Here is a 16,344-nt window from a genome sequence, read left to right on the forward strand (position 1 = left end):
AGTGGAGCTCGATATCTCAACATTGGGATCAGCATTTAGACTCAGTACTTTGGGCACTAAGGACAGCTCACAAGGTAGCCATAGGATTGACACCTTTCAGGCTAGTGTATGGTGTATGGCTATGAGGCAGTACTACCCATGGAATTTATTGCAGGAAGTCTCAGAGTAGCAATTTACAACAAACTTTCCCCTGAAGACTCCATCAATGCAAGATTGGAGCAGCTTTTACAATTGGATGAGGATAGATTAACAAGTTCTCACATAGTTGATATTATTCAAAGAAGAAGAGCAGCATGGATAAATAGAAACATAAAGTTTAAGCTTTTCAAAAAGGGAGATTTAGTGTTGATGTTCAACACAAACTGGGAAAAATGCCAGGAAAATTCAAGCTCAGATATGATGGTCCATTCAGGGTACTTGAGGCATATGAACAAGGGACATTTCTTTTCTCAGATCTCCATGGTAATACATTTGACAAACCAATAAATGGCTTCAGATTGAAACCATACATTGAAGATCCTCCAATAGAGGCAAAAATAAAAACAGTTTCTCTGCATGATTCTGTATATACAACATAATATTTTCACTCTGTTTCAACATTTCAGGTTACCAAAGTACCAAGCATCTCAAAAGTACAAACTCTATGTATATCACATAGCTAAGGACCTGTAGAAGAATGTCACTTAGAAGGATTTAAGAGATTACAACTGTCTTGTTTATAGAAAATCAAAGCAGAGCTATCTCTAGTGATGAATGAAGAAAACTCGGGGGGTCCATCTCGGAAATGTAAGTATACTATGAGAGTTCAAAATGAGGGATATTTTAATTCTCAAGACTTACAGAAATACATTTATAGTAGGGGTAATTTTGTACACCATTTTTTAATTAACAGGTAGGGTGTGTTTATTCACAGATCCAAATTAAAAGTTATTTTTTAAATATTGTCTCATCTAGGATGATGTGTAAGAGCAGTCACAATTTTTTGATGGGTAGCTCAAATTTTTAATGTGTTGACTAGCCCTCGCAGTCATGATAAGTAGTTGGATTCAGTGAGACATGTGCACACACACACACACACACACACACACACACACAAGACACACACACACAGACACACACACACACATAGAAAGAGAGAGAGAGGACTCCAATTGTATCTCTTAAGCTATGCTTTGAGATATAAGTGGCAATTTAGTAACCTAATGTCAAGCTTATTTTCAAGTCAACATTGGTGAGCCAACTCAATGTATGTCCAACATTGTCAAAAGATAGACTCACAAGGGTAAAGCAAGGTGTTTACTTCAACCATGAAGCAAAAGCACAATCATCAAATGGAAATTTATCTGGCATAGGTTGTGACTGTGCTGTATACTTTCATGATGACACAAAAGGACAAGGAAATCAACACATGAAAAGAAATGGCAAAGCTACAATTAGGAGGAACATGGATGCAACTCATGATACATGGTACTTAGGAAGAGTTCAAAAGATGAGAAAGAAAGTCGGAGGGAGGTACGTGGATTATAAGCATGGCTTTGATTTAGCAGATAGGCCCCAAGGTTTGGAAGTTCAACTTGGATGGTATCAAAGGGCAAAAGGAGCACAAATGTTCACTTATGATTTGACAGACTTAAACATAGTGGACATTGAAACAATTATTGCATTAGCAAATTAAATTTGACATATAATGTAAGAACGGACAAGTACCAGCTAGATGAGAATGACTGCAAAGTTTTTAATGACTTCTTGAAAAGTGCTAGGTAAGTTTACTTTTCATTTTTCATGCAAGGTGAAACTTTCCAAAATGTCTTATAATGAGCTAGATTATCTAAGGATCATCCTTGGCTAATTTTGGTTTCAGATAACGATACGTCACATGTATCGCATGAGGAGTTGGGCTAATTCTTGAGGCAAAATTCTACATTTTTTGTAAGTCAAATACCTTAAGATAAACTTGAATATAAAATTTTCTTGAGATATAATTCTATATTTTTTGTAAGTCAAGTAATTTAGATAAACTTGAGCGCAAACGTTTTCTAGCTTTATATACTTACATTAATCCTGCGAAATTCTTGATTCTTGTTGGTGAATAAACAAGGAAATACTGGATGGAGGGTCAAATTTGGAAGTCAAGTGGCCTATTTTAGGACCCTCCCTTGGTATAATCTTTACACTATAAACAAGACAATTCCACATCCTCCATGTTATCCAACTGAGGTCATTCAAGGATCCATCAATGAGGAGGAGAAGTCTGCGTAGCAACCTTTAGTCTAGCTATCTCTAGCTGATTTTTTACCACATCTAAGTCTAAGGTTTGATTAAACTCTTGATGACAAGTCTTGGTTGTAACTTATATCTATTTTTAGATATCAATATGCTTGTACTTTGGATCCAAATCTACCTTTTCATTTGGTACTTTTGATGAGATTTGGCTATAGCTTGTGACCCTCGGTTGTGTGATAGAGTCTAAATATCAAATTGAGCATCTACAAAATAGAGTTTATCTACCAAATTGTGCAATCAATGCAAGTGTGATATGGATCTCATCGAAGCTTGAAACATCGCAAACCTCTAACTAAACCTTCGTGTGAAATTCCATATTGTGTAGCAAAAGATGGATTATAAAACTCTAAAGGACTACTAAAGGAAGAATAGACTATATCCAAGAAACTATGCATCCAATGTACAGGTGGTGTATGGCTTCCCTTAAAGATCCATGCATTCCAATTCTATCTGCAAAAATAGCTCATTATTTTATTTACATATGGTCTCAAAATTGTGAGAGGAATCATGGGTCCTTCAAAAGTTTGAATGGAAATATAGAAGAAATGGAATCTCCAAACTGAAAAATGCATTAATAATTAAGATTTGAATTCAATAAAGAAACTGTAATACAAATTTTCCTTTATATCATATGCATCTACCATATCGTTTGGAAGTTAGGATATTCAAAAATTTAGAAAAAAGTGATGCAAATACATAAATATGAAAGCATGTAACTTAAAGAAAAGTAAAGCGACATATATTGAGAAAAAGGTACGGATTGAGTGATAATAAGCTTAATAACTTTGTGCACTTAACATGATTAAGTTGGATGCCTTTATGATGAGATGATAAACACTATCTTTTCCTAATATAGAACGTGGCATATAGGCAACATGATGCTAGTGCATGCATCATATTGAATATAAACACTTGCAGTAAATCAACATAATGCTACGACATGCATCATATTTAATATAAAAACTCCCATTAGATCAACATAAGGTTAAAGTTTGAGCCATCTTCTTATAAGTTTGTTCCATTTTATTCATAGTTTAATTCAAGTTACTTCATGCAAATCTCTAGTAGGTAGTGACAGTTTGGGATCATGCAAGGGAAACAAAATTGGATAAGGTGGACTAAATACATGAGATTTTGGGAATTGAAAAGATCAAAAGTTGACAATACGTTCTATTAGGTACTAGTATGGGTGTAAAGCATGCATCTCCACGACATACAAATTAAAGGGTTTTACTCAATTGTACAATACAATTTCTCAAAAGTAGCGTCTGTTCAACTTACACTGAAATGTACAAGAGGAGGGCAAAAAATATAGGCTTCTCAAATTTTAAATTTATTGAAGGGATATAATTATTGATCCAAAAATTCACAGTAGGGGTATATATATAGATAAAATATGGTTACAGAGGGGTTTTTTAAATACCTTTTGAACGCACATTGTATAGCTGGCTTATGTAAGGTGGACCCCCCGAGGAAGAAAATAATGCAATATCTAAATTATTTTACACATCGACAAATGGAAGAAATCAAGGGCGACAACTAAAGAGCACTATGCGAGGCAGCAGCAACAAAGATTACTACAAAAGCAGCAACAACAGCAAACATCTCTCTGCCACCCTGACAAAATAGCTTTGACATCAAGCGGTAGCCCGCCCGACAGGACACTCAAACCAACTACAAAGCACCAAAATATCTATTCAAGTAATTTTATTTTATCTTGGTAAACAAGGGGTTAATTATAATGCCATCATAGGAGAGCTGGAACATACACAAAGCTATATGTGATCGAAGCAGCAACCCGACTGGAGTCCGATTGGAGTCTGACTATCTAGACAACGTAGTCCGACTGGTATCCGCAACCAGGACAGGCGCAATCCGCCGACTGGCGTCCGACAGCACAACCGGCTCAGTCAGACATACGACTTCACCGCCCACACTATGTGGATAATTTCCCAATTTCATGCGAAGCTCCAGCCTCGACGCGGCCAATCATGGGAATTACACATGACACCAACACAATCCTCACAAGGACTCTCATAATCTGGCGATGGGAGCTCGATGCAACTCTCCCCCAATCACCAACTCTGACTACCAGTCGACAACAAGCAAGCTCCACAAAATCAACCAGAAAATGCCAGTTCTTACAAGCTCCATGCCACACAAACTGGTACATATGGCACCAATATCATTTAAAAGCATTCATATATTGAGATTTGTGAATAAAAGCTATACTTTTATTCCTTGAAATGAAAGACACCCTAGGTTCCAAACCTTGAGACTCAGCGGAGTGGGCCTAACTCGTCATAGATAGATATTTATTTATATTTTAATATTTAGTGGTTTGTGTGTGTGTGTGTGTGTGTGTGTGTGTGTTTAGAAGTTTGGTTTAATGAACGACAACTAAAAATTCTTGAATATTTTTGTGTGTGTGCACGGGTGCACGCGTGCGCATGTGTTGATATGCATTTTTCACAAATTTTCTTAAAGTTCTTGAAAGTTTGAGATTTATAAATGAAACCATAAATTTTATCAAACAAAATCTATGATGGCAACCTTGAGACCCAGCGGAGCGGGTGTCTAGCCCGTCGTGGACGAGTCAGGTTACTCGTGTATTCTGAGGATGAAACAATTGTGTAGCCGCTTTCTTTGCAGTAACAAGTATGTAACTTTAATCTTGGGAGACATTCACATGAAGGCCAAAACTAATAAACATTTAGGAGTAACTTATCATGTCAATGAACGTTTTACTGAGTTCCAAAATGATGTAAGCTAGGACTGTTTAGGCATTGAATTTTGGAGGGATGCAAAAAGCTCGTACTTTCAAATCAAAACATTGAGGACCGTTTTGCAAAGCTTGCTACTATAACAAAGTATTGGACACCGTTCTCAGAATCTTTCTGCTGCAAAATCCTCGGTTGTACCTAAGGACCACACGACTATTTTGCTACTAAACGAAATCTGTTTTTCAATGGCGCTGCCAGCTGAACATCTTTTTCATGTATGTTTCTACAGAAGATGAGTCTTTCATACCTTTTCCTGCACCCAGAATCTTCTTATTCAGATGATCCGAAGCAAACGACTGCGACAATCTCTACATTGAAGTTTGAACTGGCAAATTATCAATCCCTGTGCCTTAAGCCAACAGACTGCACTCTTTGAATGCCACTTCCCCCGGGCAATGCCTTATACTGATAGATTTACACCGCAGGACGTACGGTTCTATAAACCCCAAACAGGAGGGATCTCCAGGTTGACACATTTATGCTCAATTGGTCACAACACGAAGTAGAATGCGAGCGCCAACATGCCTAAGGCGATAAAAACGCTGACGAATATTACGGCCTTTGCCAAACGGTCAGAAATGACACGATGTTGTGGAAAAGGACTCCCCGACCTTACTTCTGGTTCAGGGCCTGGAGGTGAAAAGCGCGGAAAGCGCAAACCAGGCGGCTGTGCATGTGTATGAAATGGAGGAGGGCTACTCTGTGGTGAGCTGACAACAGATGGAGATGTCGGATTGAAGGAATGCGGGCTTGGAGACGGCGATCGGCCACTTCTAGGGGCAAGAAGCGGAGGAGATGCCGGAGCGCTCCGTGGAGAACCCGTCAACAGAGGCGCAGGAGCAGTACCAGATTTGCCGAAGCGAGTATAGTTCAGGATCCCATTTATTCCGTGTATCACGAACCCGCTGTTGAAGTATAACTCCGGATTTGTGAGCCGCACATCATCAATAGCGAAATGCCGGGGATCGTTTCTTGTAATTTGAACCGTGTTGTTCTGCAGCAGCGTCTCGATTCTCGATCCGACGTTCATCCTTTTGAAATCACTGAAAGGAAGCTGGCGTGTGAGCACATGATATTGCAAGATAGGTTTTGCCATAGCGAAAGTGTAGAAGTCGAGCGTAGAAGCAGCTTGATCGTTGGGTGCGAGTATGGTGCAGTTCGATGGAAGAATGGAAAGCTCAATTGCGTCAATCAGTGTGGCGACCATGTCAAAGCCTCCCTTATTCCGCAGTGTTGCGCCAATGTCTTTGGGTATCGTTCGGTTGTCCTGATCTGTCCTTATGAGACGCGCAGGTTCCCCAGAAATGAGCATTGCACATGCGAGGACGAAAAAGGCACACAGCAAGAAGGAAAATCGTCGATTACACCTGTCCATTTGTGGCCTTGTCACAGGAATTTTTGTCAGCAGATCTTACAGAGCGACTCTAAATTGGATGAAACGCTTGGAAACCGAGGACGGAAATACAAAACTTAAATATGATAGGAGATTTGTGCAACATGTGAGGCTTATCTGGCCACGGCAAGATGATCGCTCTTCTAATCATCAAAGTTTTGTGAGATTTTGCTGAAGTAGAGAAACATTTTATGCCGAGAGATGTAGCACTCACCGTAGCTCATGCACAGGAATAAAATCTATCGGAAATTGTCCATCCCAAACAACGATTGAGTTCCTGTCGAAAAAGAAACGAGGTCCATTAAGATAATCCATTAGTTTCCTGGCGATTACAACGTAAAAGCAGCCAGCAAACCAGTTTCAGCCTGAACCGGTAATGAAAACTACGGAGCGCTTCCATTTTGAAGCTAAGAAATTCTTCTTGCAGAAATGATGAGCAGCTATCCTCTTGAAATGCACATTGCAAACCGGAAATAGGAGGCGCAAACGGACAAGGACGCAAACCAGCAGGATTGTGATCACAGCAAATTCGAAACATACAGTCTCCCGCCATGTCCGTGAAGATCTGCTGCAGAGTTGTGCTTCCCGGCCGAGGCCGATCTTCTTAGGCACGAGAATCATTTCCCTTGCTCCAAGCTGAAAACAGAATCATTTCTGTTGCTCCGATCTGAAGATTACAAGTCTATATTAAGGCAGGAGAATTGTTGAGCACAGGCAAGCATGGAAGGAAGCTATTGTCGGAAGAATTAACAGGGAACGACGAGGGATTGAACGAAACCGGGAGGAGAAAACGGCAAAGAAATATATAGAGACGGCAACGAGCAACGTGAGCAGGAAAATGGTGAAAGAGAACCTAAGAGGAACAAGATGGAACTCCTCTCATAACCTCAGCCAGTTTACCTCAGGTTAAAGTTCAACTCCACCTGTGAGTCTTAGGCTTAGGTCTCAAGTGCACCTCCGCAGTGGGCCCCCCTTCTTAGACTCGTCGCGGACACGAATGCTCTCTTCACACCTCGCATCTCGTGATGACGTAAGGATTTATGCCCACCATCGGAGGCATTTCCCTCCATCGCTATTTTGATTTCTCAAGAAATGCCTCCTGTGGGCATTTCCCACTCACCCCAACTGCAATGGCAAACTCATCTTCTGATGGCCAGCTCGGAGATTTGGAATTCTAAGCCATCTTCCCGCTCTGATGGCTGTGTGACATGCTTGGAAGATTTTGACGTAGACTGCTGGCACACTGCTATTTGACTTTTGCAAAAGAAGCAGCTTTGATCGAACGGCTAGGATTCTCTTCCAACCACCTTTGGACCTTGACATAGAGAGACCGAGCAATCAAAGGCGGACGCTACAGATTTTGTCCATAGCATATGTTGATACATCATTTTATAATTATTCAAAGCTCTTGATGGATGGCCAAGATTAATCTTCTGTCGACTCGAGCCGAAGAAAAGGAGGGAGGAGAAAAGGAGGCACACCCACCATCACAGGCTGAGTTAGGCTACATATATCTAAAGCAAAGACAGTGCTTCCACTTTACTTCCTCAAATATTTTCTTTAGAGACACAAAACTGTAGGTACCAATGGGTCATCCTATCTCTAGTTTGGATTTTAGCATAGATGAATAATATGTTTAAGAGTAGATGATTTCCTGATCCACTTCTATGGGCATTAGTGACCATGGGTAGGTTGTCAATGATTTCTAAGTTGAGAGATAGTGAGTTGGTGGTGAATCTTCTAAGTGAATAGAAAGGTTTGCAATTAAGTAGAGTTCTCAATTGCAAAGGAGAACTAGAGGGTTAGCCTTCTTTGCATGATTGGTATTCCATGGCTCAATAGCCCATGAGGTCCCAATTCACCTAAAGTAGGCTACCATAGTTGTGCACTCATGGGAAGAGTTGCTCACTCCAATGAGCACATGCACTTGCACTTCCCGTATTCATCTATCTACTATTATATTAGTTGTTGGCACATATGTTATCAAGCAATAAACCTCTGTTATTGCATTATGTTTATGCATCACTGATTATCATAGGTTTATTCCATTATTCCATTGAGTACTAAAAGGGCGTTAGGATTTTGCCAGAGTGATGGGGTCAATAAGGAGTCCTTTCTACCAATGAGATAGGAATGCTTGAGTGAGTTGTAATAGGTGTAGGTATGTTTTGATGGGCTTTATCTCCATGGGGTCTTCAGTTTCTCCACGAGCAAACTAGGAGTTTTATATCACACGTTAGTATACCTACACTCACTTTCATTTGTGACTTGTGTTAGGGACCTTGTGTAGTCCAATTGCTCTTGCACAGCCGCTAGCATGGGTGGTATGCACATGTCTATTTTGATTTGGGCAATACGGCACATGTTCTTGGGGATTTACACCTATACTACCTTTGTATGTTTGCTAGTGATGGGTGCCTATACTATCAATATATGCCTATATATGATAAATTTTAAATGAATTGACTAGCCACTAGCCTATTGTAAAATTAGAGGGAGGGATGATCAATAAGAAAGAGGGATCTCAAGGTTTTCTTTTATTTTATTGACTTGCATAAGATTGGGTAGATTTGGTCATTTAAAGCTATGGAGTTAGTTGATGACATCTAATCTAATCTTCATATGCTACTCTAGAGGAATCCATCACTATGAACAAAATGGCGCAATAGATTATTGGCATGTACACACACACGCGCGCACGCACACACACACACACACACATACACATACCCACACACACAAATTCCCTTTCTTTTTTAGAATATTTACCCTTAGATTATTGGTCCCCACACCCTTGCCCTCATTCCCCACTTATGAGTTACACAAAATAATCCCCCCCACGTGAAAGGTTCTTATTAAGACAAATAACCTTTAAAATGTTCTTAGATAACCTTTAAAATGTTCTTAGACTATTCATAATTATGTTTATAATTATAAACAATTTATAATTATGTTTCTTAGACTATTTATAATTATGTGAATTTAATTAACCCTACCCTTCCCCTTTCATTTAGAATATATAATTTCTTTAAATTTAGTTATCATTTCCCCCCCTTCCATACCCCTCCCCTTTTTATTTTTTTATTGACCCTATATTCATTTATGATTTACACTTTCCCTCGCCGCCCCTTTTTTAATTGTTCATTATGATGTAATTCTTTATTATTCATTTTTATGGAGTTTTTTGTTTTTTCCTTATGTGATTCTTTATTAGGTAAGTCTTTATTGTTCACTATTATGGCATTTTTTAGTTAGCATATTATTTCTTCTTTTGGTTTTATAATAATAACCCTTGATTATGTTGTTCCCCCCCCCCTCCCCCATCTAACTACACCCTCTAGTTTTACAATAGTTATTGGCAATATATATATATATATATATATCTTTAACCTATGAACCACGAACACCCAAAAAAAAAGAGAGGACATGTGGCAACTTGGATGAGAAGAGCCTACCATGTGTCACAAAGAAGGAGCTCTTGGATGGACAAGAGGCAAGCTTTGGGGAGTAGGTGGAAAGACAAGAGGAAACTTTAGGGGCTTTAGGGGCAAGGAGGAGATAGAAGGTCAATAGAATGGAGGAGACGGAAGGTTAATGGAATGAAAGGAGGAGATGGAAGGTCTCAAAGCATGGGTTAACGTTAACTTAGCCAAAATTTAAGAATCAAAGATCCACCAAGTGGTTGAGGATGGTCATGCATCTTTGCCCATGCAAAGCACAAGTTCAGTACTCATATAGTTTGTGCTCTCAAGCCTTATGTTTAGCCAACGGTCAAGCTGATGCCATCTGCCTCACAATGCTATGATCAACTTTACATTGGCTAATTGGAATATTTTTTCATGCCATCAAATATTCAATTACACTCTTTATTGCATCACGCTTGACCTGCTGGATGATGCAATCTTCCATGCAATGATCTTTATCCTTTTTGCCAAAAAACCATTCTTTGGACATTAATTTCTCTGCAAGAAGACTTGCGTATTTGTCTGGCAAGTTTTTTAGAGGCTTCCACATGTGAGCTGTCATCTCTTTTTTCTCAATCTTCTTTGCCTTGTCTTTAATCAATGATGGAGCCTCATATATGATATCTTCCTTCTCACATGCAAGACACACTTTTTTTATCTAATGAAAAACTTCATCACTATGGAAAAATATGCTTGTATAGTCTTGATACCTATCCCTTACTGTCTTAAATCTTGTAATCACCTCTGTTCTTTCCTGCTTTCCCCTTGGTATAATGACACTCAAGCATGTGTAGAAGTCAACAAGATTAAACACTTATTTCATTAATTTTGGACTCATATGTCTACATTTGGACTATTCCTTAAAATCCTTTCCAAATGAAAAGTTTACTTTATGAAAATGTCATTCAAGAATCAAAAGTTTACTTCCTAGCACTGTCATTTCCACATAATACATTTCAAAATATCTCTCTATAATATTGCACTAATAATGCAAAAACTACTATTAAATCCTAATTTTGTATTTCTTCTTTTTAAGAATTGTATTCTTAAATTAAAAAATCCCTCAAGTTACTAGTTTAAAATCCATGAATAACCACGCTATTGAAGATTCACAAAATTTAAAAAAGGTATATACAAGAGACCTGCAGGACTCTTTTTACTTTCAATGCAGAAAACTATAACACTCTTGAATATTCAAGAAATTAAAAGGTTTATATAGACATGAGACATGATGGAAGCCTCTTTTGTACTCTAAAAAATAGCAATAGCTATGCTTGCAATTTTACATTATCATAAGTTTACAAGAAATATTCCTTTGGATGAGTAGACCTTTGTACAAAGGATCTACCGTGGCCTTTTCAATAATTTATTTTTTTCTTTACAGTGAGTTAAGTACAAATGGGTGATCTAAACATTTGTTTGTTTGAACGTCCTTTTCTATCATCACAGAAATGAGCGATCCAAACATTTGCTTGTTTGAATGTTCTTTATGTCATCACTTGTTGCTTGGGTGCCATCTTCATTAACTCTCATCTGACCACCACCATCACCTTCACTCTTTCTTGACATTTGAATGGTGTTATCATGGGCATTCTTCATTTGCGCTATCTCCTTCTACTTCCTCCTGAGCGAGCATCTTGATGAACTCTGTAATGTGCGAAATAATTGGTTGCGGTAATTTTGTTTTGTCTTCTACATCATACCCCATGTGCTTCTTTGTTTTCTTCGACCTTGATTTCCAAGATACTATGACTGTCTTTGTGAAAAGTTTTGAAATTGCATCATGGTTTGGGACCCATCCCTTTTTCAGACAACTACTATACAATGTATTGTTATCCTAGTTCTCCTTCCTACCCCTTGAGTCATATCATACCACTGTAAATGTTGTAGCTCTCCCTCGATCATCCATGCTCATGTCAACTACTTTCGCAACCCAAAACTTCACGTTCTCATGTTCATCATCCGATGGTCAAACTGCAACAAAACAATGGACGTCTATGTCTATTTGTGGCATAAACTCTCTCTTCTTGGATCCACAATATGGACGTGGGAGCAACGATTTAAACTCATTTTCAAAGAGACCACATGCTGGGCACAAGTCGTTACCAACATGTGGCCAAAATAAAGGCCGTTCTGCCTTAATATCATATTCTCGCATTTTTGCAAGGTCCTTTATCAATTGGTAGGTCTTGCTAATTACAATAGTAGTGTGTTCCTTCCAAGAAGGCTTCAAATCAGGAAATCTCTTGAGCATTTCCTCTTTGTATGTAATAAAAGCTTTTAAGCCTTCTATTTCACCTTTCTATTTCTCGCTGAGGTCCCTCGAATGAAGTTGAACCTTATTCAATGACACCTTGAAAGTATTCAAGGATTATCTTTGATTGCATTTTTCTTGCTTCCTCAGTGGAAAATTCTTCCCACACATGTTGGAGGATCTCCAATGCAGGAACTAATTCATGAAATCTAGGTGCTTTTGGTGGCGGCCTCACAAAGTGCATTGCATCTTTCTTTGAAAGAAGAAACAATCTGTTGCTCATTGTTGACTTTGTGTAAATCATCATTGGATTGCTATCTTTTTTAATTTTTATTGCTAGTAAGGTGTCCCCTTGAATCAAATTGCTCTTTGAGAAAGATCCATCTGATGCTTGCTCATCTTTCGCCAACTCTCTCTTTATCATCACTAGAATGAGATTTCTTTTGCTCAATACCAAGAACCATGCTTTCTTTGTGGTGTCAACAATGGTCAGTTTGTGAAGTCCTTCGCCCCCAAACCCTAAATCCTAAACCCGAACTCCCAAACCCTAAACCCTAACCCCCAAACCCTAAATCCAAACCCTTAAACCTAACCCCCAAACCCAAAACCCAAAACCCAAACCCCCAAACCCTAAACCCAAACCCCCACACCCTAAACCCAAACCCCCAAACCCTAAACCCTAGTCCCTAACCCTAACCCCCAAATCCTAATCCCTAACCCCCTAAACAGTAATCCCAAACCCTAACCCTAACCCTCTAGACCCTAACCCCAAACCCTAAACCCTAAACCCCTAACCCCAAACCCTAAGCCCTAACTCCCAAACCCTAAACCCTAAACCCCCAATCCCCAAACCTTAAACCCAAACCCCCAAACCCTTTTTTAATTCAAATTAATTTAACTTAAAACTAATAAGAATTTAAAATTCACATTAATAAGAAGTTTAAATTTTGGCAAATTACTTTGAATCACAAAATTGAAATATAAATAAATTTAATTTAACTTAAAGTTTATGAAAAAATATAAAAACTTAAACGTAAAATTAAGAAAATAAGACTTAAAATAAAATTTCAATATTTACGTAGAAGAATATATTAATTCTCCCTAAAAGGAAATAAATTAAACTAATAATATACTAATGTAAGTTAAACTACTTTTAAAATTTTTAAAAAGATGAGATTTGAAATTATACTTTCTATATTCCAACACAAAATGTATTTTTTTCTACTATATTCCAAAAGTTTTAATTGAGAAATTAAACTAGTAAATTGAAAATGCAAGTGAAACTCATTTTAAATTTTAATAAAAAAGGAAATTTTAACATTCAAGTTTCCACAAGTTTGTCTTTTCACACACTTTTCAAGTTTCCACACGTTTTCTTTTCACACACTTTTCAAGTTTCCACACATTTGTCTTTTCAAACACAAGGGTTCATAGTTTTAAAAAAGGCGGGAAATTTAAAATTCAAGTTTCCACATGTTTCTCTTTTCAAACACCAAGGTTCATAGTTTTGTTTGTTTAAGTTTTGACTAAATCACACACCAAGGTAGATAGTTTTGTTTGCAAGTTTCCACACGTTTACATTCTCCTTCACTATCTCTCCTCTAATATCCCCCATTGATTGTAGCTCTCACATCCCTCCATCAAAACATCTCTCTTTGATCATCGCGCACCCTCCTCATTGGTAAGATTTTCTTCTCTTCCATTTGTCCCTCCATCCAAGTACCTCTCCCTCTCCCACCCACTCCCACTCCCATCCTCCCACCCCCACCCCCACCTCCCCCATTCCCACTCCCTCTCCGACTCCCAGGCCCACCTCCCCTCTCCTACTCCCACTCCCACTTCCACACTCCTACTCTCCCTTTCTCCCACTCCCACTCCCACCCTCCCACCTCCCACTCCCATTCCCACATTCCTACTATCAATTCCACTCCCACTTATGAATCCTAATGAAAACTCTCACTTAAATGAATGATATTATTGAAATCACTCATAGGGTTGGGTTTAGGGTTTGGGAGTTTGGGTTTAGGGTTTAGGGTTTGGAGGTTAGGGTTTAGGGTTTAGGGTTTATGAGTTAGGGTTTAGGGTTTAGGGAGAGTTTAGGGTTTAGGGGTTAGGGTTTAGGGTTTAGGGTTTAGGAGTTAGGGTTTAGGGTTTTGAGATTAGGGGTTAGTTTTTATGAGTTAGGGTTTAGGGTTTAGAGGGTCAAGATTAACATTTATGATTTAGGGATTAGGGGTTAGGGTTTGAGGGTTAGGGGTAAGGGTTTAGGATTTAGGGTTTACGGTTTACGGTTTAAGATTTAGGGATTAGGGATTAAGATGTAGGGATTAGGGGTTTGGGTTTACAGATTTGGGTTTGGGAGTTAGGGTTTGGGAGTTAGGGTTTAGGGTTTAGGGGTTAGGGTTTAGGGTTTAGGGTTTAGGGTTTAAGGTTTTGAGAGCTAAGATTAGGGTTTAAGGTTTAGGGGTTAGAGGTCTAGGATTAGGATTGAGGGTTTAGGAATTAGGGGTTAGGGTTTAGGGGTTTAGGTTTAGGGTTTTGGGATTAGGGATTAGGGGTTAGGGTTTATGGATTAGGATTTAGGGGTTTAGGATCTAGGTTTAAGATAAGTAAAAATATTTAGTTGACTTTTAGAAAGTGTGTGTGTGTGTGTGTGTGTGTATCATTAGATTTCACAAAAAAAAAGTGTGTATCATTAGATTATATTCTCTCTCTCTCTCTCTCTCTCTAGGGTTTAGGGTTTAAGGGTTTAGAAATTAGGGTTTTAGGATTAGGGTTTTGGGATTAGGGATTAGGGGTTAGGGTTTATGGATTAGGATTTAGGGGTTTAGGATTTAACACTATATTAGAGAATTTGGGAAAATCCCAATTCCCACGAAATAAAATATAGTCACTTCAAAAGTAAAATTTGATGTTTTTTATTGAAACATTAGCTCCATTGAGGACCCAAGTTTCAATTATGTTGGGGGAGACTAGACCATGCACAATACTTTCCCAATTCCTAGAAACCCAAGCAAAAATCTTCCGTATGTTGCTATGGAAAAAGGCCTTAATAGATGTGAACATGGCTCCATGGCCAAAACATTTGTTGATTTGCTAGTGAAAGAAAGATGTTTGTTGTTTCGTATGCATCGAAACCACAAACAAAAGCCAATTTATAGATGTTTCGTTAGGAAGATTCATTAGAGTAAATTAAATTGGAGTATTGATATATGCAATAGGATTGTTATAGATCTTTGACATCCATCATATAAATGTGGTCTTCAAGAACAAAATCAAACTTGTAACAACTGTCAATTTTTATTTGGTATATTAGATGTATCAAATTAATGTCAAATTCATATGTTTCTATGTTGATAAATTGCAGTATTGACATATGACAATAGGATTATGGTAGATCTTTGACATCCATCATATAAATGTGGTGTTCAAAAACACCGTTCCATCACAATAGAGCTCATGAAACTCTCCATCACAATAGAGCTCATGAAACTCAGAGACATGGTCTTGATAAAAACCTTTTTTTAAATTTCTTTCTTGTACTAAATATAATCAAAACCATTGACACATAGCCAATTTTGCACCACATCATTTAACATAATCATTAACAATTCCATACTAGTATTCATACTCACAAAGTAGCTCATCTCCGAAGGAGATATCCTTTATGGTTTGCACAGTAATGTAGCCATGGGCACTCAAATTTCCTTGTGACTTTTGATCCCAAGGTGGTAGTTTAGGGATGTATACAAATATAACATTTGTTCTTTCTTTATAATACATTGAGCTATTTATATATCCAGCAATGTTTCCATACAATACATCTCCCACAATACATTTCACATCTGTCAATGTCTCAATGAATGGATCTTCAAACATTCCATTGGTCTTCATCCTTGGGAAAAACTTGAGGAGAGATCTCCAAGTATCATAATCATACTTTGGACCATTATATACCATCAAATCTTGTTTTTTCTTGATACTCATATGTACAAAAAGACCATATCCTGCCCCAGGTATTGTTGATTTATTTACTTCATAATGGATGCCATTCATTTCGAACACGTGCTCAATGGGTATGGGCAATTTATGTTTCCATAAGCCATTGGATGCAGGATCAAAATTTGTAATAAGATAGCTCTTCAACTTTTCAGGACAATCTGCAAC

The 16,344-nt window shown here is 38.2% G+C and overlaps 1 protein-coding gene across 2 annotated transcripts; it reads right to left on the reverse strand.

The window, feature by feature from the left end:
• Window positions 1–5,460: 5,460 nt before the first annotated feature.
• On the reverse strand, window positions 5,461–7,204 carry LOC147895439 (FAS1 domain-containing protein SELMODRAFT_448915-like). Of its 2 annotated transcripts, none has more exons than XM_087384243.1 (3): window positions 6,964–7,204; window positions 6,674–6,736; window positions 5,461–6,448 (listed from the first exon to the last, which is right to left on the reverse strand). In XM_087384243.1, exon 3 carries the CDS (start codon window positions 6,439–6,441, stop codon window positions 5,557–5,559), a length of 885 nt encoding a protein of 294 aa, XP_087240369.1. In that variant the 5' UTR covers window positions 6,442–6,448; window positions 6,674–6,736; window positions 6,964–7,204; the 3' UTR covers window positions 5,461–5,556. The 2 variants fall into 2 exon arrangements, with proteins under 2 accessions (XP_087240369.1, XP_087240370.1); XM_087384244.1 differs by having other exon boundaries at window positions 6,952–7,204.
• Between the last annotated feature and the right edge of the window lie 9,140 nt (window positions 7,205–16,344).

Source organism: Dipteris shenzhenensis, chromosome 13 (assembly GCF_047967505.1).
Source record: "Dipteris shenzhenensis isolate YYH24624 ecotype China chromosome 13, Dip_SZ_1.0, whole genome shotgun sequence".
Lineage (NCBI taxonomy): Eukaryota > Viridiplantae > Streptophyta > Polypodiopsida > Gleicheniales > Dipteridaceae > Dipteris > Dipteris shenzhenensis.